The 26339-nt window shown below is 41.7% G+C and overlaps 1 protein-coding gene across 2 annotated transcripts in view; it reads right to left on the bottom strand.

Moving 5' to 3' along the window:
* The window catches only part of RECK (reversion inducing cysteine rich protein with kazal motifs), a 61439-nt gene extending 45115 nt beyond the window's left edge, over positions 1-16324 (bottom strand). For both annotated transcript variants that reach the window (XM_067470148.1, XM_060781482.2), the window contains exons 1-6: positions 16152-16324; positions 9826-9884; positions 5542-5616; positions 4239-4275; positions 3176-3261; positions 1983-2030 (exon numbers count right to left, since the gene is read on the bottom strand). In XM_067470148.1, the coding sequence (XP_067326249.1) occupies positions 1983-2030; positions 3176-3261; positions 4239-4275; positions 5542-5616; positions 9826-9884; positions 16152-16272 (426 nt within the window). In that variant the 5' untranslated portion in view covers positions 16273-16324. The remainder of the gene's footprint in view (positions 1-1982; positions 2031-3175; positions 3262-4238; positions 4276-5541; positions 5617-9825; positions 9885-16151) is intronic.
* Between the last annotated feature and the right edge of the window lie 10015 nt (positions 16325-26339).

Genomic DNA, 26339 nt, shown 5'->3' with positions numbered 1-26339 from the left:
CTTTAATAGGTGTCAGAGTTTGACACAGAGGCATAAAGACAGCATAATGTTCCCAGCAAACCATACAAAGTGTTCTTCCCATACATCAAGGGAACCACTGACCACATAGGGAAGCTGATGAGAAAACACAACATACAAACTATCTACAGACCCACCAAGAAAATCCAACAAATGCTTCGTTCAGCAAAGGACAAGAGGGATCCTCTCACCTCTGCAGGAGTCTACCGTGTACCATGCAGCTGTGGACAAGTCTACATAGGGACCACCAAACGCAGCATTGCCCAAACACGAATCAAGGAACATGAAAGGCACTGCAGACTACTTCAACCCGAGAAATTAGCCATAGCAGAGCACCTGATGAACCAACCTGGACACAGCATTTTATTTGAGAACACAGAAATGCTGGACCACTCTAACAACCACTGTGTCAGACTACACAGAGAAGCCATTGAAATCCACAAACATGTGGACAATTTCAACAGAAAGGAGGAAACCATGAAAATGAACAAAATCTGGCTACCAGTATTAAAAAACTCTAAAATTACAACAGCACAACAACAGAGAGGAAACAAATAAGGACATCTAATTACCTCTCAACAAAAGTTTGCTCTAGACACTGTCAGGCAATTATATGCTAATCAAGGTGATCAGTTGAAACATTCACACCTAGCTCCAGCAGACAAGAGTCCTTTGTCCCACCCTGGTCATTCCACAGATATATAAACCCTTTTTCCTAGTTCCAAAACACCTCACTACCTTTGAGGATGCTTGCCATAGATGCAGGTGAAACGTCAGGAGAGAATGCCTCTAGACCATGGCCATATAGCCCGAAAAAACCTACAACAACCCAAGCCATAGTTAGTTTATATGGAGCCAAATTTCAGAGCAACTTTGAGAAACAAAGTGCTGGCTCAAATGGGGTTTTGGTGTGATCTAGCAGGACTGTTTTTATGATCTTATGTCATCCTCCCTAGAAAACTTCTTCTGCACAGCATTAACCATGACATGGTTTAAACAGCTCTCTTTATACTGAAACAAATCAGGAGAGGGGCAGGGCCATGTGGGCCAGCTCCCCCGTATCACTCATAATAGAAATATATGCCTATCAGCCACATAATTGGTCAACACATGAATAATCACTCCACATTCACTGAAGAATGTTTAATGCTCCTCCATTTTCAAAAGCCAGCTTGGGCCAGAATCCTCCCTCTTTGCACTTACATGGGGAGCCTTCCAATACCATTCAAAGGCAAGAACAGCTAAAACCTGTTTCAACTGTAGTGAAGGCAGCAACATAGCTAACCCATAAAATCTCATTCTAGAACACGGTAATATATAAAAGCTTCATGTGAACCAACAGCTCTCCACGTATTCACATCACAAATTTATCAACACAAAGCACGGCTTCTGTAAACCAAATCCCTTTGTAACCATGTACAGCCAAAGTGTCTGAAAGAAACCATTTATTTATTTAAAAATTTACATTCTGTCCTACTCACCCCGAAGGGGACTCAGGACGGAGCACAGCATATATACGGCAAACATTCAATGCCAGGACACAAATTCATATACACGTACATAAACATTAAAAGAATTTATCTCAATATTAAAATACACCATTGTAAAAAATCTTAGTCAGCAGCGTCAAATCTAATTGGCCTGGTAATCTTTCCTATTGCTGCTTTATTGCCCTGTCCCGAAAGTCATTATGCTTTAAAGGTGTGTGTGTAATATAGAACTCTGGTTAAAACAAGAAAAAGGAAAATACCAGAGGAAAAAGCAGGAGAAAACAGATTTATGTTGCAAACCAGTTGGCTGGGAGCAACTATTATATCTCATCCATATCAGCAGAAATAGTTTAACTTGGTTTATTTTGACTTCATTAAGGTTCAAAAATTGTTATCTGATATTATAATGACATATAGAAAGCTGAAGCATGCTTATAAGAGAGAAAAATATCAAATTATGCGTAACATACTCACCTCATATTCTTTTCTGCAATTTTTCAAAATACCATTTTTTGAAGATGCCTGAAATTATATTTATTTCATTACCAACATATATTCTAGACTACTGAAAAAACAAAACCATTTAATAAATAACTATACAGAAAATGTATACTGTGGGAATTTAGAAAAAGTCACTAACATTATCATTCTTCTACACCAATATACTTGAACAACTTGAGTGTTCTAAATACAGAAAAAAATCATTGCTTTAAAAATTCTTTAAAAATTAGTTTATATTCATTAAATGAAAATGTTTCCACTACATTTGAACAATTTGTCCTTTCAATAAAATATTTAAAGATCACAGTATGTTGAAAATTTAGATAAAACTATAGAAGTAAGTGACAAAAGTGCATGGTAACCTTTGAACTCTTACTTGGCCAGTAGTTGATGCTGTGTAACCTAGGTTAACCGAGACTTAGGATGACTTGACATTAAGAAGCAAAGCAGCCTGGAATTGGCATCCCAAAAGCAATTTACAGTCCACTTTGTAATCTGACAAGACCGCCCTGAATCACCTTGACAGTAGAAAGGCATCCCCATTGCCCAATTGCCACTAGAACCCACAGTGCTATTCAAAAGAGTACTTCTGAGAGGCATGCTGAGCAACATTGTTAATACAACACAACTCTTTGTTGTTCTTTCTTTTCTTGTGGCATTGCTTCACGGTATACCACAGTCAGCCCTCCACATTCGCTGGGCTTATTAGCACAGGATTAGTGTGAAACTGAAAAGCCACACATTAAAGAACTGCTACTTTTTTATTTGTGAGAACACTTCTTTCATTAATTTCTACATCTTCCAGCACAACTCCAAGGTCAATTTATGCTGCAAGATAACCATAGGATCACACTGGAGGACTGAAGAGATTCAGGGAGATAACGTTTTAATTAAATCTGTGATTAATCAAATCTGCAAAAAAAAAAAAAAATACCCAACCTGTTAATGTGGAGGGCTGACTGTAAATATAAAGTTAAAGCTGAGTACCAGACTAAAACCTCAATACATTATGAAATTGAAAAAAATCTGGTTTTTATGTTTTCTCCATTAGAGAACATAAATAAGTATATGAGTGGTGCGCATGTGTTACAGAAAGTGTATGCTGGCTATAGAGGTCAGCAAACATTCATTTCACTATTAACAATATATATATATTTTAAACATACCTGTTTACATGCTTGTCGACATTCAACAACAATGGCTAGCTCACAGCAACCTAAGCCAACCCAGCCATCAGATTTCTTCAAAACACCTTGGAAAAAAGTTACAAAATATGTATAACATTGTATATGTGAATTATAACTATTATCCTCTAGCTAAGACATAACATAGAAGTGATCATGCCTCTACCAGGGAATTTCATTTGTACATCAAATAATGTTTTCAGAACTCAGATGTTTTTGGTCTACACACGAATACGTACAGTAGCTCAGAAGCCAAAATAATCTTTTTCAAAGCCTTAGTGAGAATTTCAGAAAACTCCAAATTCTTTTCAGCATATATCTTATATCTGTAAGATTTTTTTTACAGCTGTGCTGGATAAGACACTGAAGGATTTCATTATATATTTTGTGAATTATTCTGTCCTTTTTTATTAGTTCTATAAGAAGCTGCATAGCTATGGTTATCTAAATGTTCAGTCATGCTAGCTGGCAAGGGATAATACTACTTGAATAAAATCCAAACTCCACAAAATAGGTGCTAGTAGAGTTTAAATTTTATTACCTGACTTTTTTTTTTTTGCCCTTTTATCCCTGGTCCTCACATGGCCAAGAAGGGAAGTGGCCTCAGTCTGCTCTGAGATCCCTTCGGGTCATCTTAGCTGACAATAGAAGGAACACCAGAGACAAAATGTTACTCTAACATTGTCACATTTCTTCTCCTGTTTGATTTTTAACATTTCACTTCATGAAAAAGCTAGTGAAGCCTCAAAAACTTACATGAAATATTTTGACGAAAAACTTTTCACTATTTTGTATATTTTATTGTATTTTGCTGAATGGCCAACATGACTACCCCAAATAATGTACCCTTTGAATAAGTTCATTTCATTTCATTTCATTCATTTATTCATTGATTCATTCATTATTGTAACAAGCAATGGCAATAGTGCCTTTTAAATGAGTTAGGAAAAAACCAAAATGTTTAATTGATCCTATCCATGTCTACATACATATGCCTCATTATGAAGTAGACCTAAGTAATCATAAATATGGAAATACCTCTTACCTGGCAAAGAAGAATTTATACAGCCCCAAACTTCTCCCTAAAAAAGTAATTATGTGTTTATTTAGATATCATGTGAGAAGACAAGCATTTTTAAAATATTTGAACAAAATAAATATGTTTATGCGGAAGTTTATTTATTTTATTTATTATTTAAATTTATATGCCGCCACTCCCCTAGAGCTCGGAGCGGCTTACAAGAATGGCTAAAATCTAACAAAATTTAAAAGCAATTTAACAATTTAAAAACAACAATATCAAACATTAAAAGCCTGTCGAAACAGGTATGTCTTACATGCCCTGCGGAAAGCTGATAAGTCCCGCAAGGCACGGACTTCAGGTGGCAAAGTATTCCAGAGTGATGGTGCCACTGCCGTGAAGGCTCTGCGTCTGGTTGCTGTTAGACGCAAGGTCTTGACACTGGGAATTTCCAATAGATCTTGGTCCTCAGAATGGAGGGATCTCTGGGGTTGGTAGGGGGTGAAGCAGTCCCTCAGATACATCGGCCCCAGACCATGCAAGGCCTTAAAGGTGAGTACCATCACTTTGAAAGCACAGATAACCAGCCATTAGTAGACTTTTAGTAATACTGGCATTTAGTTCTGGATGCTGTGTTGATTTAGGGTAGTTTTTTAATACAATAGTTTAAGATTTTTCCCATTCAACCCTACTTAAGATAGTAAGATCATCAGGAAATACTTTTCTCTCTATCCTGCTAATCATATAAAGGGTACCAGGCAGTTATTAGGAAGATGATCATTACAATGACTGTTTTGGGTAGTGGGAAGGTTTAGAACTCTTCCTCAGAGGAGACACATTTAATACTCTCTCTGATGACATGAAGCCTAAAAGCTCTTTATGATGCTATTTACTGTCTCTCATATATATATATATATATATATAGAGAGAGAGAGAGAGAGAGAGCTGATTAAGGTGACTTCAATATGTAGGGAACACCCCATATTGATGAAAACGAAACTTAATCTTGTACTCTCATCAAAAGCATTATAGCAATGCTCTCTCACCCTCATCATATATTTTTGAACTCAACTGAAATGTTTGCAAGAATCCAGTTGACTATCACACACGCAGAACAATTATTTTAGAAAATGTCAGAATCATAAAGATTCTACCAGTTTGCTTTATCACATGTCACAGTTCTCTATAATTATTATGCATGCCCAAAGAATAAAACATTTCAATTAAAACAAAAAAATATTTTGTTTTTGAAATATTTATGCTGCTCAAGTCTTTTATTGTTGCTGCTGCTTTAGTCTTGTGTTTTACCAAACTCAGATATACCAACCATTGATTCTGGACAATATTCAGGTGCACGTTGTAGAAGGTGTTTCAAATGAGAGTCACTTTTGGATGTCAAAATCTATAAAAAATAAGAAATATTACAAACAATTAAAATACAAGTAAAAGGCCAAGTTAGGGGTTTTTGCACTTTTATTCTTGAAAATAAAAGAATAATTGTGTGCAGAAATCTTGACAAATTACAAAGAATAATAAATAATATTATTAATAAGAGACAATGAAGCTAAGTTGGTAAAATAAAGCAGAAAACGACATGGGTAGACAAAACCACAGGTGCAAAAAGAAACACCAATGGTCAGTAGAATCAGAAGGCACAATAAGTGAAATGAAGAGGAGATAAGGAATTTTCAGATCATGATTACAAACCAAAGTTCTGATACAAACACCACCACAAAATACTACTTTTAGCTCCAGCCTCCAGATGCAAACTAAAGCAAGTTACACCAAGATGATTGTTACAAATCAAACTGAAAAATAAAAGGAGTTGAAACTCCTAAGCTACCCTGGTAACTCTCCATTATTACTACCATGAGCCCAGATTACAATTTTTAAAAAAGAGAGGAAAGGGAAAAAAACTGAAATGTGATGAGGAAAGAGTGTAGAATAAGAATATTGGGAATGCCAGAAAAACTACACAGTTCAAGCCCAGACCTTCAGTTTTTCTAAAAAATAATTTAAAATAGTGCACCAATCTACACATTCACACACAAACAAGCACAAAACAGTGCACATTCTACTTCACTTCAATCTTTCTTGAAGGAACAACTGAACACTTACAGGAAGGATTAAAGCAACTGTAAAAACACAAGTAAGGCCTTCAGTAAGGCCTTCGACAAAGTCCCCCATGACCTTCTGGCAAACAAACTAGTCCAATGTGGGTTAGGCAAAACTACGGTGAGGTGGATCTGTAATTGGTTAAGCGGACGAACCCAGAGGGTGCTCACCAATGCTTCCTCTTCATCCTGGAAAGAAGTGACAAGTGGAGTGCCGCAGGGTTCCGTCCTGGGCCCGGTCCTGTTCAACATCTTTATTAATGACTTGTGAGAGGAAGCCACAGGGAGGAGGGAGCAAGCTTGTTTTCTGCTTCCCTGGAGACTAGGACACGAAACAATGGCTTCAAACTACAAGAGAGGAGATTCCATCTGAACATGAACTTCCTGACTGTGAGAGCTGTTCAGCAGTGGAACTCTCTGCCCCGGAGTGTGGTGGAGGCTTCTTCTTTGGAAGCTTTTAAATAGAGGCTGGATGGCCATCTGTCAGGGGTGATTTGAATGCAATATTCCTGCTTCTTGGCAGGGGGTTGGACTGGATGGCCCATGAGGTCTCTTCCAACTCTATGATTCTTTGATTCTAAGATGAAGGGCTAGAAAGCATGATCATCAAGTTTGCAGACGACACCAAATTGGGAGGGATAGCCAATATTCCAGAGGACGGGAGCAGGATTCAAAACGATCTTGACAGATTTGAGAGATGGGCCAAAACTAACAAAATGATGTTCAACAGTGACAAATGCAAGATACTCCACTTAGGCAGGAAAAATGAAATGCAAAGATACAGAATGGGGGACAATGCCTGGCTCGAGAGCAGTACGTGTGAAAAAGATCTTGGAGTCCTTGTGGACAGCAAGTTAAACATGAGCCAACAATGTCATGTTGCAGCAAAAAAGCCAATGGGAATTTGGCCTGCATCAATAGGAGCATAGTGTCTAGATCTAGGGAAGTCATGCTACCCCTCTATTCTGCCTTGGTTAGACCACACCTAGAATATTGTGTCCAATTCTGGGCACCACAATTGAAGAGAGATATTGACAAACTGGAATGTGTCCAGAGGAGGGTGACTAAAATGATCAAGGGTTTGGAAAACAAGCCCCCATGAAGAGCGGCTTAAAGAACTGGGCATGTTTAGCCTGAAGAAGAGAAGGCTGAGAGGAGAAATGATAGCCATGTATAAATATATGAGAGGAAGTCACAGGGAGGAGGGAGCAAGCTTGTTCTCTGCTTCCCTGAAGACTAGGACGCGGAACAAGGGCTTCAAACTACAAGAAAGGAGATTCAATCTGAACATGAGGAAGAACTTCCTGACTGTAAGATGAGAGGGGAGGGAGCAAGCTTGTTTTCTGCTTCCCTGGAAACTAGGACACGGAACAATGGCTTCAAACTACAAGAAAGGAGATTCCATCTGAACATGAGGAAGAACTTCCTGACTGTGAGAGCTGTTCAGCAGTGAAACTCTCTGCCCTGGAGTGTGGTGGAGGCTTCTTCTTTGGAGGCTTTAAACAGAGGCTGGATGGCCATCTGTCAGGGGTGCTTTGAATGCAATATTCCTGCTTCTTGGCAAGGGGTTGGACTGGATGGCCCATGAGGTCTCTTCCAACTCTATGATTCTATGATTCTAAGTACTTTGTTTGGTTATGGATTTCCTGCATGGATACAGTTTGGTCCGCATTGGCTGTTTTGGAAATCTGGCAGAACAGTTCTTATGAATGCTCCATATTCCATCTGTATGTCATTATTATGTCATCCCATGGCCTGTGCTTTCACCATCCCTTCCTTAGATTCTAAGGAAAGAGATGGTGAAAGCACAGGCCACGGGATGCTTTTGCAATATACAACCCCCCCCCCCCTTTTATAAAAAAAAAAATATGTTTGCATTCTAAACAAGGGGCCACAGAGATAATTATTCAAATGTTTGGCTCTTGGTTCATCTTAGGCCCAGGAAAGGCCTTTTTTCCCCAAGTAGTGTCTCAGAAACTGACTTCCAGATCATTCCTGGTAGGGGAGGGGGAAGGCTCTTTCCTAACCCTAAAGCCACAGAAAGCCATAGAAAGAAGGAAGGGAAGAGAGACATCAAAGAAGTATAAGGGAGCATGAACAAAATGAGTCCAAGCCACTGCCAGTATTAATGGAGAGCAGGATAACAGCAGACCAGCAGTAATGCACAGTAAGCCATGGCCTCTCTGAGGGAAGAAGAGAAATGGGCATAATTTCTCTTCTCATAATTGAAGGCTCAGGCAGGCCTTCAAATGCTAATGAAGGTTGAAACATTCACACCTAGCTCCAGCAAGGAAGAGCTCTTTGCCCCACCCCAGCCATTCCACAGATATATAAACCCATTGTCCTATTTCCAACAGACCTCACCTCTGAGGATGCTTGCCATAGATGCAGGCGAAACGTCAGGAGAAATGCTTCTAGAACATGGCCCTATAGCCCGAAAAAACCCACAAGAACCTAATGGGCATAATTCCCATCAAGAAACCATCCTTGATACCAACATTTTTTGAAACCACTAGAAAATTGTCTCTCACATTCTCATTCCTACATAAGTTGTAGATTTCAGAAACTGAAGTGCTTAAAATGTCTAGATGGGAGCTGTCTTGATAATTATGGTTCGAAATCCAAAGAAAAACAACACAAGAAGTGCCACTTCTTTGAGACACAGCAACATGGTCAGCTCTCTTTTATTGTCAACAGATTTACAGCAGAAGAATAACAAGCAACAGATGTAATCCAAAGAACTTCCTGGCAGTAAGCATTTTGACAGAGGAACAGATTGCACCAGAAAATGGTGGATTCTCCTTCTTCAGAGGATTTTAAAGAGTCAGCCATCTGTCAGGAATGTGTGAGCAATTGATTTCTGGGACTTTGATCTTAAACAACAGAATCTCCTGTGTTATCTAAAAGTGCCTTGAATTGCCACGAGTTGCAAGAATAGCCAGGGATGTGATTTCTGAATCAGACAAACACTTCTCCCCCTCCCGCAAACCTAAACTGGTTTAAAAGGGGGAAAACATTCCTTTTCAACAGAAAAAAAGGAACTGAGCTCCAGTACACAAGATTTGGGGAAAGATACTTTGACAATTGAGGTAGAATAATCTATAGAAACTTCTGGAGATAGCTACTCCACTTTTTACAATTTATAATTTCAACATAACAGAACTGAAAAAGGATCTTTGCTATTTTATGCTCACAGCATCCAGGCTCATCTGAAGAAAAATCTTCTGTTAATAATGACATACAGATGGAATTCAAAGATCAAGGAAAGGAAAGGAAATAACTAAAATACGAAGCATTGTTTACAGTCACTGTAACCTTGCAGACCAAATTCATTCAGGGGAAGGCATTTTCTTCGCACTGAAAGTACTTTTAAAATATTTATTTAATTTGTATGTTCAATACGTAGGTCATATATATAATTTCAGTATATTTTTCTCACATGACTATAAATGTCATGGGCATGCAAGTGACATTTTAAATGTGTCAGAACCACTCACCTGTTCGCAAACATCTCGACACATTAAGTTACCCTTTGCAAGATAACAACAAGATGCATCTGTAAAGAAATAAGTATCTGTTAAAATTAATAAAATACCTGTGATCTCTAAGGGACACGATGAAGAATAATTATTTCCAAGTATATGCCATGGTGGTTGAAATAATTAATTCCAAACCTTTAACAATTGTTTTGGAAATCCTAAATTTAGGTATTCTGAGCAATTAAGTCAGTCAAATATATACACATTAAGATCAAAATGATTTGTAAGCACATTAATTATTACCAATACAGCTAACAACTACATTGACAAAGACCTTGGAATCTGTTTTTAAAATAATACTGCCATATCAAAAGTTGTATACTATAAACAGTTGTAAACAATAAACAAACCCCTTCTATACTCCCATATAATCCAAATTATCAAAGAAGAGAATACCATTATCTGCGTTGAACTGGATTACATGAGTCAACACTGCCAATTAATCTAGTTCAAACCAGAGAGTCTGGATTTTATATGGCAGTGTAGAAGGGGCCCTAAACTGCCATATAAAATCCAGATTATCTGCTTTGAACTGAATGAATGAATTTTATTGTGATAGTCATAGACCAGGAGTACGAAGCATGAAACATTAAAATCTGAGGTTTTTTGAAAAAAGAAATATATTAACATTAAGATCAGTTATTCAAAATATCAAAAGCAGAAAGTCCCTAACATTAAAATTAAGATCAGTGATTCAAAACATTAAAAGTCTGGCAGTATAGACTCATATAAACAAATTCAAACCAAATAATGTGATTATCTGCTTTGATAATCCTGATGATACGACAATGTAGAAGTTGCCTAAGAAATACTAAGGCTCACCATAAGGCACATACACACACAATGATTTGCTTCTTCTCACAGGTAAACTACAATATTTATTATTATTTACAGTATTTATATACCGCCTTTCTCACCCCTGAGTTTTATATCTTTCTTTCAAAATCTAATAAATCAGCATTAAAAATTAAGTAATTGCCTGTAAACTTGCATTTTGTGTCAACCCTAGTGGTCTAATCACTACTTCTTAAACTGTGGGTCCTGACCCCTAATGGGGTCGCTTTTGCTCAATGTGGTGGTCACAAAAATGTGGTAACAATAAAAGCTTTCTAAATGCCACCAAGAGATTTACACAAATCTGTTAGCAACAACATGCAGTGCTTACAGTGGATTGACTTTGCAGATGTCCTCACTGCAGAAGAACATGCGGGGCAAGAATAGGGCTCCAGAGCCACCTACGTACCCACCGCCAGGACACCGCACTTGGAGGACAATCTTACTCGGAGAACAAGGGATCACCTAACCTTACTTCACAGAAATTGCTTCAGTTGTACTCCAACAAAAGGAATACCAGCGTGTTTAGCAAGCTTTGCAAATGCTGATTTCTTATAAATAAATGTTTGGTTTTAATGCCTATTTTAAATACCTGGGGCAACCTAAACATTCTCAGGTAGAAAGGGGTTGTGAGTGGGAAAAGTTTAAGAAGTCCTGGTCTAATCAGAATTCCTGCAGTTGTCCATGACATAATGGGCAGATGACACCTGAAAAGTAAGACCCCCATCTACTCTAACCATTGAATGACGTTTGAAGCTAGCGTCAAACTGTGGCGGCCCAACAACAAAATTCTAACAAAAAAGTCCTTGATGTGCTTCAGTGCTTTGAAGTTTGTAATCATCATCTGGGTCTCAAATTGGGTCCAGGACTGCCCATGGAATTGTCTGCACTTTGTTGTTCATTCATTCAGTCGCTTCCAACTCTTCATGACCTCATGGACTAGCCCACACCAGAGCTCCCTGTCGGCCATTACCACTCCAAGCTCCTTCAGAATCAGGCCAGTCACTTCAAGGATGCCACCCATCCATCTTGTCCTTGGCCGGCCCCTCTTCCTTTTTCCTTCCATTTTCCCCACATAATTGTCTTCTCTAAGCTTTCCTGTCTTCTCATTATGTGGCCAAAATACTTCATCTTGGCCTCTAATATCCTTCCCTCCACTGAGCAGTCGTGCTTTATTTCCTGAAGTATTATCTGCACAGCTAAACCCATTTCTTAAATACAGGTTTGAAACTTCCAAAGGGCCCTCCTACACTGACACTATCATGCAGCTTGGAGCTGATTTTAGAGAAACTATGATAGCTCTGTTTAAAAATTTGAAAGCATGTCACGCAAGCTAGTGGTTCTGCTGCTGCAGAGACTAAGGCAGGGGTCCTCAAACGAAGGCCTGGGGGCCGGATGCGGCCCTCAAAGGTCATTTACCTGGCCCTCGCTCAGGGTCGACCTAAGTCTGAAACAACTTGAAAGCACACAACAATAACAACAATCCTATCACATCAGCCAAGAGCAGGTCCACACTTCCCATTGAAATATTAATAATTTGATATTTGTTGAAATTGTTCTTCATTTTAATTATTGTATCGTTTTTAAGTGTTTTTTGCACTACAAATAGGATATGTACAGTGTGCATAGGAATTCATTCATGTTTTTTTCAAATTATAATCCAGCCCTCCAACAGTTTGAGGGACTATGACCTGGCCCTCTGTTTAAAAAGTTTGAGGACCCCTGGAGTAAGGCATGGCACAGTGGGTTCAAATTGCAGGAAAAGAGGTTTTTAATTGCGTCATGTCATTATTGTATTGTTTTGTTTTGTTATGATTTATTTATTGTGGTATTGTTGTTGTTATGTTTTATGATGTATTTGGGCTCGGCCTCTTGTAAGCCGCACCGAGTCCTGCAGGAGATGGTAGCGGGGTATAAATAAAGGTTTATTATTATTATTATTATTATTCCACATCAACATCAGGAAGAGCTGTTTGATAGGAAAATGATCTTCCTTCTTGGGAGGGGGGGGGTTAAGAAGAGACTGGGTAGTCATCTACTGGAGTGCTTTCATTGTGCTTTTCCTGGATGGGAGTTGTACTGGATGGCCCTTGTATTCCCTTCCGTGATTCTATGATCCTAGGAACCTGTTTTGCTGTGCAGGTAATTAGATTGCCATGCCTGGAATTGAGGCCAGGAAGATTATTACACTTACCACAGAACCTGGCTACAAAACCCCTTTGAATGTTTTTCTTTTTCCCAATTACTGGAAAAATTCACATTGGTGCATTGGAGCCTTATGAGGTGAGAGGAGGGATCAGGAATAAACTGGAATCTGCTGATATATGTGGCTTATATCAGACTTTCATGTGACTTTTAAAATGTGCTGCTTCTCCTTTGAACCATGCTGCAGCACGCGTTGGCTGCCTGTATTCTGTGTCCAGCGTGGCCTGGAGTTGTCTCGGAGCTGCATTATACTGTCAGAATATAATTTGTTTGAATTATAAATGGGCCTGAAGTAGTCTTGCTGCTTGCTGCTCTTTTGAGACCCATCTACACTGCCAGATAATCCAGTTTCTGAATGCACACAATATACAAACTATCTACAGACCCACCAAGAAAATCGAATAAATCGAATAAATGCTAAATTCAGCAAAGGACAAGAGGGATCCTCTCACTTCTGCAAGAGTCTACTGGATACCAAGTCTACACAGGGACCACCAAACACAGCATTGCCCAAACACGAATCAAGGAATATGAAAGGCACTGCAGACAACTTCAGCCAGAGAAGTCAGCCATAGCAGAGCACCTGATGAACCAACCTGGACATAGCATATTATTTGAGAGCACAGAAATGCTGGACCATTCAAACAACCACTATGTCAGACCCCCATGAAAATGAACAAAATCTGGCTACTAGTATTAAAAATAAACTCTAAAATTACAACAGCAAAGCAACAGAGAGGAAATAATCTGGGACATCTAATCATCTCTCAACAAAAGATTGCCCCAGGCATTGCCAGGCCATCAAATCCAGCAAAGATGGAGATCCTATGGCTGGGTCGACCGGGCAGTGGGGATATCCAACTGCCTATCCTGGATGGCGAGGCGCTACGCCCGTCATTATTGGTAAAGAGTCTGGGAGTCCTTTTGGACCCTCTGCTGACGATGGAGGCCCAGGTCTCCACCGTTAGCAGAACCGCCTTTTTTCATCTGCGGCAGGCTAGACGGCTGGCCCCCTACCTGTCCAGGGACGACCTAGCTACGGTGATCCAGGCTACGGTCATCTCAAGACTGGACTACTGTAACACCCTCTACATTAGCCTTCCTCTGTCGGTGATCCGGAAGGTCAAGTTGGTACAAAATGCAGCTGCTCGGCTTCTTGCGGGAATTCCGATGAGATGCCACATAACACCAATCTTACTACAGCTGCATTGGTTACCAACTGAGCACCGGATCACTTTCAAAGTGATGGTACTCACCTTTAAGGCCTTGCATGGTCTGGGGCCGATGTACCTGAGGGACCGCCTCACCCCCTACCAACCCCAGAGATCCCTCCGTTCTGAGAACCAAGATCTATTGGAAATTCCCAGTGTAAGACCTTGCGTCTAACAGCAACCAGACGCAGAGCCTTCACAGCAGTGGCACCATCACTCTGGAATACTCTGCCACCTGAAGTCCGTGCCTTGCGGGACTTATCAGCTTTCCGCAGGGCATGTAAGACATACCTGTTTCGACAGGCCTTTGATTTTTGATATTGCTGCTTTTAAATTGTTTTTAAATAGTTGTTTGATTTTAGCCTGTTCTTGTAAGCCCCTCCGAGCCCAAGGGGAGTGGCGGCATATAAGTTTGAATTATAAATAAATAAATAGGGACCACCAAACACAGCATTGCCCAAACACGAATCAAGGAACACGAAAGGCACTGCAGACTACTTCAACCATAGAAGTCAGCCTTAGCAGAGCACCTGATGAACCAACCTGGACACAGCATTTTATTTGAGAATACAGAAATGCTGGACCACTCCAACAACCACCATGTCAGACTACACAGAGAAGCTACTGAAATCCACAAACATGTGGACAATTTCAACAGAAAGGAGGAAACCATGAAAATGAACAAAATCTGGCTACCAGTATTTAAAAAAAAACTCTAAAATTACAACAGCAAAGCAACAGAGAGGAAATAATCTGGGACATCTAGTCACCTCTCAACACTGCCAGGCACTGCCAGGCCATCAAATGCTAATCAAGGTGGTCAGTTGAGACATTCACACCTTGCTCCAGCAGACAAGAGTTCTCTGTCCCACCCTGGTCATTCCACAGATATGTTCTTGTTGTTCATTCGTTCAGTCATCTCTGACTCTTCGTGACCTCATGGACCAGCCCACGCCAGGGCTCCCTGTCGGCCGTCACCACCCCCAGCTCCTTCAAGGTCAGTCCAGTCACTTCAAGGATGCCATCCATCCATCTTGCCCTTGGTCGGCCCCTCTTCCTTTTGCCTTCCACTTTCCCCAGCATAATTGTCTTCTCTAGGCTTTGCTGTCTCCTCATGATGTGGCCAAAGTACTTCAACTTTGTCTCTAGTATCCTTCCCTCCAATGAGCAGCCGGGCTTTATTTCCTGGAGGATGGACTGGTTGGATCTTCTCGCAGTCCAAGGCACTCTCAGAACTTTCCTCCAACACCACAGCTCAAAAGCATCAATCTTCCTTTGCTCAGCCTTCCCTAAGGTCCAGCTCTCACATCCGTAGGTGACTACAGGGAATACCATGGCTTTGACTAGGCGGATCTTTGTTGCCAGTCTGATGTCTCTACTCTTTACGATTTTATCGAGACTGGACATTGCTCTCCTCCCAAGAAGTAAGCGTCTTCTGATTTCCTGGCCACAGTCTGCATCTGCAGTAATCTTTGCGCCTAGAAATATAAAGTCTGTCACATTTTCTCCCTCTATTTTCCAGTTGTCAATCATTCTTGTTGCCATAATCTTGTTTTTTTTGGTTTTTCCACAAATATATAAACCCAATTTTCCTAGTTCCAACAGACCTCACTACCTCTGAGGATGCTTGCCATAGATGCAGGCGAAACGTCAGGGGAGAATGCCCCTAGAACATGGCCATAGAGCCCGAAAAAACTTACAACAACCTCAAAGAAAGTAATCTGAATTCAGAGAGTCGATTATAAATCAGTGTAGATCAAGCTTTGGTTTCCCTGAAGCGCGTCATTGCATTATGCCTGTGCATTGATTTGGGAGCAAGTTTCTTCGCGGCCTCAGCGACGGGGGGCTTTGAGGGAAGCGAGGGGGGGGGGAGGCTCTTTGTTCAAACTCTGCGCCGCGCCCTGGACGGTGGCAGAGTTTCCTATAGGACTCTAAACGAGAAGTTTCCCTGACAGGAGGCTTCCCCGCTCCTCCTCCTCCTCTTCTGCCGCCCAAAGGGAGTGTTCCCTGTGAGGAAAGGGACGCGCCGCTCACCCGCCAGGCCCGGCAGCCAGAGGAGCAGCAGCAGCAGCAGCAGCAGCCGCGCGGGCGCCGCGAGAAGGGCCATCCGGGTCTCCCAGGTCCCCCGCTGCGGAGGGCCCGCGCGCGCCGCCATGGCCCACTCCCCTCCGCTCTCTCCGCCGCGCGCCACCCGCCGGCCACTCAGGCGCCTCCCCATTGGCCGAGGACCCCGCCGGCCACGCCCCTGCCCCGCCGCGGACTCCCCTCCCCTCCCCTCAGCTGCTCCTGCTCCATCCCCTCCAGAGGCGGAAGTGATCTCCCCGCCTCCTCAGAACCGTTATTCCACCTCATTAGAAAACAGCTCGGCTTTGATATCATCTATCTATCTATCTATCTATCTATCTATCTATCTATCTATCTATCTATCTATCTTATATATATAAATGCTCTGTGCCTAATGAGTACTTTAAAAACAAAAGAACCAATGAACGAAATCACATCAAATTTGGCAACAAAACGACTCACAACACAAGGAGTGACCATCACTCAAAAAATTAGGATTTTGTCATTTGGGAATTGTAGTTGCTTGGATTTATAGTTCACCTACAATCAAAGAGCATTCTGAACTCCGGGCTCAATTCAAAGTGCTGGCGTTGGCCTTTAAAGCCCTAAACGGTTCTGGCCCAAGTTACCTATGCGAACGTATCTCTGCTATCAGCCCGTCAGGACCCTGAGATCTTCTGGGGAGGCCCTGCTCTCTATCCCGCCTGCTTCACAAGTGCGGCTGGCGGGGACGAGAGACAGGGCCTTTTCTGTGGTGGCCCCTTGGCTGTGGAACGCCCTTCCCATGGAGGTAAGATCAGCCCCCTCGCTAATCATAGAATCATAGAATCAAAGAGTTGGAAGAGACCTCATGGGCCATCCAGTCCAACCCCCTGCCAAGAAGCAGGAATATTGCATTCAAATCACCCCTGACAGATGGCCATCCAGCCTCTGCTTAAATGGCCATCCAGCCTCTGCTTAAAAGCTTAATGGTGTTCCGAAGAAGATTAAAAACTTGGATGTTCGAACAGGCATTTGGTTAATCAGTGCAATGAATGTGACGATTACAGGAATGGAAATATGGACAACGAATTTGGATCATGATTTTAGTGATGAGAAGCATTGTGTTGTTGTTGTTGTGTAATACTGTATATTGTGCTTTTGTGTTTTAAATTGTATATTGTGATTGATTTTACCCTTGTTGTAAACCGCGTTGAGTCGCCGGTTAGGCTGAGAAACTGCGGTATACAAGTAAAATAAATAAATAAATAAACTCCACCAACAATGGAATTGAACCAAACTTGGCACACAGAACTCCCATGACCAACAGAAAATACTGGAAGTGTTTGGTGGACATTGACCTTGAGTTTGGGAGTTGTAGTTCACCTACATCCAGAGAGCACTGTGGACTCAAAAAATGATAGATCTGGACCAAACTTGGCACGAATACTCAATATGCACAAATATAAACACAAATGGAGTTTGGGGAAAATAGACCTTAACATTTGGGAGTTGTAGTTACTGGGATTTATAGTTCACCTACAATCAAGGAGCATTCTGAACCCCACCAATGATGGAATTGGGGCAAACTTCCCACACAGAACCCCCATAAGCAACAGAAAATACTTAAGGCCATCCAGTCCAACTCCTTTCATCAGGGCAAGAAAATGTAATCAAAGCCCTCCTGACAAAGAGCCATCCAGCCAGAGATATAGACAGATACATTTGATTCGAACACACACAGATATTGTATCATAGATTTGAAAGGGACCCCTAAAGAAGGACAATTATTTGTTGCATGTTCCAGAGTGGGCAAACCAGACACTCACTGACAAAGAAACAACAAGAAATACTGTTTACCCACAAGCATAAAGAAATTACATATATTATAAACTAATACTTTATCATTACTTTATTTTCCAGATCACCAGACTGGGCCACAGCAACGCGTGGCAGGGGACAGCTAGTAGACTCATAGAATCCTAGAGTTGGAAGAGACCTCATGGGCCATCCAGTCCAACCCCCTGCCAAGAAGCAGGAATATTGCATTCAAATCACCCCTGACAGATGGCCATCCAGCCTCTGTTTAAAAGCTTCCAAAGAAGGAGCCTCCACCACACTCCGGGGCAGAGAGTTCCACTGCTGAACAGCTCTCACAGTCAGGAAGTACTTCCACATGTTCAGATGGAATCTATCTCCTTTCTTGTAGTTTGAAGCCATTCGATAGAGTTACAAGCTGGGTAGATGCAGGGAATGTTAGGACATTAAGATTGTCCGGGGAGGCCCTGCTCTCGATCCCGCCAGCCTCACAGGCACGCCTGGCGGGGACGAGAGACAGGGCCTTCTCAGTGGTGGCCCCTCGGCTGTGGAATGCCCTTCCTGCAGATATTAGATCGGCCCCTTCCTTGTTGGCATTCCAGATGAAAGTAAAGACCTGGATGTTTGAACAGGTATTTGACTAAGCAGTGTGATTGATTAACTGATTATTGGAACATGGAATAACGGACAACTAGTTTTGGATTCTCATTTCACCGACTAGACCAGATGGATTTGTTATATTGATGTATTGATGTTTTGATGCCTATGTTAATGATGTTAATGACTTGTGATGCTTCTGTATTTTAAATGCATAATGATTTTGTATCCTGTATACCTAAACTGTTGTAAACCGCTCTGAGTCACCCAAGGGCTGAGAAGAGCGGTATACAAATAAAGTAAATAAATAAATAAATGCTGTGGATGTGGCGTACCTGGATTTCAGTAAGGCCTTCGACAAGGTCCCCCATGACCTGGCAAACAAACTAGTCCAATGTGGGCTAGGCAAAACTACGGTGAGGTGGATCAGTAATTGGTTAAATGGACGAACACAGAGGGTGCTCACCAATGCTTCCTCTTCATCTTGGAAAGAAGTGACAAGTGGAGTGCTGCAGGGTTCCGTCCTGGGCCCGGTCCTGTTCAACATCTTTATTAATGACTTAGATGAAGGGCTAGAAGGCATGATCATCAAGTTTGCAGACGACACCAAATTGGGAGGGATAGCCAATAGTCCAGAGGACAGGAGCAGAATTCAAAACGATCTTGACAGATTAGAGAGATGGGCCAAAACTAACAAAATGAAGTTCAACAGTGACAAATGCAAGATACTCCACTTTGGCAGAAAAAACGAAATGCAAAGATACAGAATGGGTAAACTACAAGAAAGGAGCTTCCATCTGAACATTAGGAAGAACTTCCTGACTGTGAAGCTGTTCAGCAGTGGAACTATCTGCCCTGGAGTGTGGTGGAGGCTCCTTCTTTGGACGCTTTAAACAGAGGTTGGATGGCCATCTGTCAGGGGTGCTTTGAATGCAATATTCCTGCTTCTTTGGCCGTGTCAGGAGCATCCTGTTGTGAGAGAATTGGCCGTCTGCAAGGATGTCGCCCAGGGACGCCGGAAGATTTTTGATGTTTTATCATCCTTGTGGGAGGCTTCTCTCATGTCCCCACATGAAGAGCTGGAGCTGATAGAGGGAGCTCATCCGCCTCTCCCCGGATTCGAACCTGCGATCTGTCAGTCTTCAGTCCTGCCAGCACAGGGCTTTAACCCACTGCACCACCGGGGGCTCAGTTGAGATATGATAACCATGTATAAATATGCCAGAGGAAGTCACAAGAAGGAGGGAGCAAGCTTGTTTTCTGCTTCCCTGGAGACTAGGATGCAGAACAATGGCTTCAAACTACAAGAAAGGAGATTCCATCTGAACATAGATTCATAGAATCCTAGAGTTGGAAGAGACCTCATGGGCCATCCAGTCCAACCCCATTCGGCCAAGAAGCAGGAATATTGCATTCAAAGCACCCCTGACAGATGGCCATCCAGCCTCTGTTTAAAAGCTTCCAAAGAAGGAGCTTCCACCACACTCCAGGACAGAGAGTTCCACTGCTGAACAGCTCTCACGGTCAGGAAGTTCTTCCTCATGTTCAGATGAAATCTATCTCCTTTCTTGTAGTTTGAAGCCATTCGATAGAGTTACAAGCTGGGTAGATGCGGGGAATGCTATGGATGTAGTGTACCTGGATCTATCTCCTTTCTTGGCAAGGAAACTAGTCCAATGTGGGCTAGGCAAAACTATGGTGAGGTGGATCTGTAATTGGTTAAATGGACGAACCCAGAGGGTGCTCACCAATGTTTCCTCTTCATCCTGGAAAGAAGTGACAAGCGGAGTGCCGCAGGGTTCCATCCTGGGCCCGTCCTGTTCAACATCTTTATTAATGACTTAGATGAAGGAGCCTCCACCACACTCCGGGGCAGAGAGTTCCACTGCTGAACGGCTCTCACAGTCAGGAAGTTCTTCCTCATGTTGAGATGGAATCTATCTCCTCTCTTGTAGTTTGAAGCCATTCGATAGAGTTACAAGCTGGGTAGATGCGGGGAATGCCGTGGACGTAGTGTACCTGGATTTCAGTAAGGCCTTCGACAAGGTCCCCCATGACCTTCTGGCAAGGAAACTAGTCCAATGTGGGCTAGGCAAAACTACGGTGAGGTGGATCTGTAATTGGTTAAATGGACGAACCCAGAGGGTGCTCACCAATGCTTCCTCTTCATCCTGGAAAGAAGTGACGAGTGGAGTGCCGCAGGGTTCCGTCCTGGGCCCAGTCCTGTTCAACATCTTTATTAATGACTTAGATGAAGGGCTAGAAGGCAGGATCATCAAGTTTGCAGACGACACCAAATTGGGAGGGATAGCCAATACTCCAGAGGACAGGAGCAAGATTCAAAACGATCTTGACAGATTAGAGAGATGGGCCAAAACTAACAAAATGAAGTTCAACAGGGACAAATGCAAGATACTCCACTTTGGCAGGAAAAACGAAATGCAATGGGGGGCAATGCCTGGCTTGAGAGCAGTACGTGTGAAAAAGATCTCGGAGTCCTCGTGGACAAGTTAAACATGAGCCAACAATGTGATGTGGTGGCAAAAATAGCCAATGAGATTTTGGCCTGCATCAATAGGAGCATAATGTCTAGATATAGGGAAGTAATGCTACCCCTCTATTCTGCTTTGGTTAGACCACACCTGGAATATTGTGTCCAATTCTGGGCACCACAATTGAAGAGAGATATTGACAAGCTGGAATGTGTCCAGAGGAGGGCGACTAAAATGATCAAGGGACTGGAGAACAAGCCCTATGAGGAGCGGCTTAGGGAACTGGGCATGTTTAGCCTGAAGAAGAGAAGGCTGAGAGGAGATATGATAGCCATGTATAAATATGTGAGAGGAAGCCACAGGGAGGAGGGAGCAAGCTTGTTTTCTGCTTCCTTGGAGACTAGGACGCGGAACAATGGCTTCAAACTACAAGAGAGGAGATTCCATCTGAACATTAGGAAGAACTTCCTGACTGTGAGAGCCGTTCAGCAGTGGAACTCTCTGCCCCGGTGTGGTGGAGGCTCCTTCTTTGGAAGCTTTTAAGCAGAGGCTGGATGGCCATTTGTCAGGGGTGATTTGAATGCAATATTCCTGCTTCTTGGCAGGGGGTTGGACTGGATGGCCCATGAGGTCTCTTCCAACTCTTTGATTCTATGATTCTATGAAATCATATGTGCGTGTGTATTTCAGCTTTTTCTTCCATATAGATTCCCATTCATCCAGTCCTATAGATCTTCCAATATTTCTTGCCCATTTTATCACGCACTCTTTAACTCCTTCTTCTTCTGTACTCCATTCCAGTAACTTCTTGTATATTATGGATATTGTTTTCTTTTCTATCTTCATTATTTTATTCCCAACTATTTTATTCTGGCATAAATCCTACTTTCTTGTCTTTGTCTGTATTGGAACCAAATTTTCCAAAAGAATGTTTATATTAACACATGAAAACTGACTTCTAATAATCTTTCGCATGACATAGAGATCGCGACCACTTGGTCCTTCAAAACTTCTCTATTGTCACTAACCTTTTGCTATCAGTCAACCACTTTAGCTTTTCCCAAGCTAATTTTCCGATCAAAATGATCCAAGGTCTGGAAGTCAAACCGTATGAGGAGCAGCTTAGGGTGCCGGGTATGTTTACTTACCTTGGAGAAAAGGCTTAGAGGGGACATAATAGCCGTGTTTAAATATTTGAAAGGACGTCCCATTGTGGAGGAGGCAGGCTTGTTTTCAGTTGCTCTGGGGACTAGGGCCTCTTCTACACAGTCCTATATCCCAGAATATCAAGGCAGAAAATCCCACAATATCTGCTTTGAACTGGGTTATCAGAGTCCACACTCAGATAATGTGGGATTTTCTGTCTTGATATTCTGGGACAGAGAGCTGTGTGGAAGGGTCCTAGGACAGGGATCAATTGCAGGAAAAGAGGTTCCACCTAAACATTAAGAAGAACTTTCGGATGGTAATAGCTGATTGGAACATGGTGGAGTCTCCTTCTCTGGAGGTTTTTAAGCAAAGGTGCAATGGCTATCTGTCAAGAGTGCTTTGGGTTGCTGCATGACAGGGGTTGGACTGGTTGGCCTCTTCCGGTTCTATGCCCTCAGGTTTACAATATTTTACTTACTTAGGCGATCCCTCGTTTTCCGAGGAGGATTGTCTTCCAGTATTCTTGTGGGTCCGTATGTAGCTGTGGAGCCCTATTCTTGCTCTGCATCTTCTTCCGCAGTGAGGGCACTGGTTTCCAGGTGGAAGGCGGTCTCGGTCGGGGTTGGCTTGATGCGCCTTCCTCATGGCACGCGTCTCCCTTTCGCCCTCCATTCATGCCTCTTCAAATTCTGCAGCACTGCTGGTCACAGCTGACCTCCAGCTGGAGCGCTCAAGGGCCAGGGCTTCCCAGTTCTCAGTGTCTATGCCGGAGTTTTTAAGGTTGGCTTTGAGCCCATCTTTAAATCTCTTTTCCTGTCCACCAACATTCCGTTTTCTGTTCTTGAGTTTGGAGTAGAGCAACTGCTTTGGGAGACTGTGGTTGGGCATCCGGACAACGTGGCCAGTCCAGCGGAGTTCAATGCTGGTGGTCTTTGCTTCTTCTAGCATGCTGACGTTTGTCCGCCTGTCTTCCCAAGAGATTTGCAGGATTTTCCGGAGGCAGCGCTGATGGAATCGTTCCAGGAGTTACATGTGACGTCTGTAGACAGTCTACGTCTCACAGGCATAGAGCAGGGTTGGGAGGACAATAGCTTTATAAACAAGCACTTTGGTATCCCTACGGATGTCCCGGTCCTCAAACACTCTCCGCTTCATTCGGAAAAATGCTGCGCTCGCAGAGCTCAGGCGGTCAGGTTTACAATCTAGACGTGTGTCCTGCCCAGGAAAAAGGATGACTATGGGGTCGGGGATTACACTCAGAGCAGATGTCTCTTTTCTACACTCTTTTATCCTTATTGTTCTTCTTTAGAATATCACATGTTTGATGGGTGAGCTGAGACTGGAACTATCAGTTTGGAACAAAATATTCACTTAACAAAGCCATTTCTCCATGTTTGCTTAGAAGTAAATCCAAAAAGAAATTACCCAAGTAACCATTAAGTAAATTTGTTTTGGCTCTCACAAGTTCTGGGCACTTGGGTCATTTCTTTTTTCTTTTTCCTTGACTCTCCCTCTCTCTAACTTAGCACTCCAGCTCACAGGATAAAGCACTGCAATTTGGAAGATACAATTTATTAAATTCATATTCTTCCCTAGTCTTTTAAAAATAAACTTCGGCCTAAGTGCCACTAAGTTAAATCAGAAAAACATATCCTGTACTACCAAACCTTTCAGAGATGACTACTTCACAGGAAGTGGTGAGGCAGAGGACATGCAGTGATTTCCTATTTGAAGAAAAAATATCTTCATGTTTGGAGGCATTTAAAGGATTTGATAATGAATCCCCCATCCTTGATTGATTGACCCATATTGGAAGGCAGACACTTATTGCTATGCCTGGAGCAGTATCCTTTAGCTGAAATAAAGGCATCATCTATTACTAACCTTTAACATCCCTCTATTGCAGTGTTTCTCAACCTTCCTAATTCTGTGACCCTTTAATACAGTTCCTCCTATTGTGGTGACCCCCAACCATAAAATTATTTTCGTTGCTACTTCATAACTCTGTATTTGCTACCATTATAAATCATCGTGTAATTATCTGATATGCAGGATGTATTTTCATTCACTGGACCAAATTTGGCACAAATACCTGATACGCCCAAATTTGAATACTTGGTGGGGTTGGGGTGGGTTGATTTTGTCATTTGGGAGTTGTAGTTGCTGAGATTTATAATTCACCTACAATCGGAGAGCATTTTGAACCCCACCAACGATGGAATTGAACCAGAACTCCCATGACCAACATAAAGTACTGGAAAGGTTTGGTGGGCATTGACCTTGAGTTTTGGAGTTGTAGTTCACCTAGATCCAGGCAGCACTGTGTACTCAACAATGATGGGTCTGGACCAAACTTGGCACAAATACTCAATATGCCCAAATGTGAATACTGGTGGAGTTTGGGGAAAATAGACCTTGACATTTGGGAGTTGTAGTTGCTGGGATTTATAGTTCACCTACAAAGAGCATTCTGAATCCTATTAATGATAGAATTGTGATTTGGGAGTTGTAGTTGCTGGGATTTATAGTTCACCTACAATCAAAGAGCATTCTGAACTCCATCAATGCTGGAATTGAACCAGACTTGGCACACAGGACTTTCCTGACCAACAGAAAACACTAGGAGGTTTTGGTGGGCACTAACCTTGAGTTTTGGAGTTGTAGTTCACCTACATCTAGAGAGCACTGTGGACTCAAACATTGATGGATCTGGACCAAACTTGGCATGAATACTCAATATGCCCAAATATAAACAAAAGTGGAGTTTGGGGGAAATAGATCTTGACATTTGGGAGTTGTAGTTACTGGGATTTATAGTTCACCTAGAATCAAAGAGCATTCTGAACCCCACTGACGATACAATTGGGCCAAACTTCCCACACATAATCCCCATGACCAATAGAAAATACTGTGTTTTCTGATGGTCTTTGGTGACCCCTCTGACACCCCCTCACGACCCCCACAGGGGTCCCGACCCCCAGGTTGCTCTATTGTAACTCTTAACAAATAAAGCATCTGAATGATAAATGATAAATGGACAGTGTATATGCAAAAGGATAGAAAAAAGAATGGATACGTTAATGACAAAACTTTCATGAATATTTTATAAGAACTCTTTCAAAACACCCTGTGATGATGAAATCCCATTTTTCCCAGGCAATGTTTTTATTATGTAGTCCCATCTGCCCTTGTTGTTCTAAAGAAGAAAATCCAGGATTAGGAAACACATCTTTCAAAAAACAGAAAGGGTACTCTTGAAGGTTGCTATAACAAACTGTGTCCCTAGGGCCATCTCTGATAACCTCTGTGCCATTCTCTATAGATCTTATAGTCTGTCTCAAAACTAACAAGTGGGTTAATGAATGATTATTCCACTAATTAGCCTATAGTCAGCCCTCCCTATTTGCTGTGGTTAGTTCCTTTTTTTAACCTAAGAGCAATTCTCCAGGAAGTTTAAGTTCTCCAGCACAACTCTATGATTAACTTCCAGTGGAGGTTGATGATATAATTGTTCTAGAGGACCTAGAGATTGTTAGAGAGGATATTTTTTATAAAATCCATGAATAATCATCTCTTCAAAAGTTGATCCTACAAATTTTGAATATTAACTTTATCAATTAACTGTCCACATTATGAGTATTATGTTTTGCATAATACGGCATAGGCACATGTTTGGTCGATGGCAGCATCGACCTACCAGGAAAAAAAATTCGGGAAGGGTTGAAACTTTTTTTTTTAAAGCAAATCATGAAGAGTAGGTCCATAACACAAAATCATTTAAATTCTGAAAACGCTCCCTTCGGCTTATACTCGAGTCAAGATTATTTATTATTTTACTCTGTTATTAGTATTATTTTATTACATTTATTATCTTACTCTATTATTACATTTACATTATTTTACTCAATTATTTTATTATTTTACTCTATATTTTACTGTTTTGATTACATTTATTATTTTATTCCAATTACTATTATTATTACATTTACATTATTTTACTCAATTATTTTTATCACATTTATTATTTTGCTCTCTTTATTATTATTGGAAGGATACGTAAGCACATTTACACTGAAGAAGGTTAAAATAATGGTTTAATCAGAGTTGGATGGTCATATCTTAA

This window comes from Anolis sagrei, chromosome 6 (genome assembly GCF_037176765.1).
Source record: "Anolis sagrei isolate rAnoSag1 chromosome 6, rAnoSag1.mat, whole genome shotgun sequence".
Classification (NCBI taxonomy): Eukaryota; Metazoa; Chordata; class Lepidosauria; order Squamata; family Dactyloidae; genus Anolis; species Anolis sagrei.
Note: the sequence above shows the minus strand (reverse complement) of the source record. Positions and strands in the feature narration are given on the sequence as shown.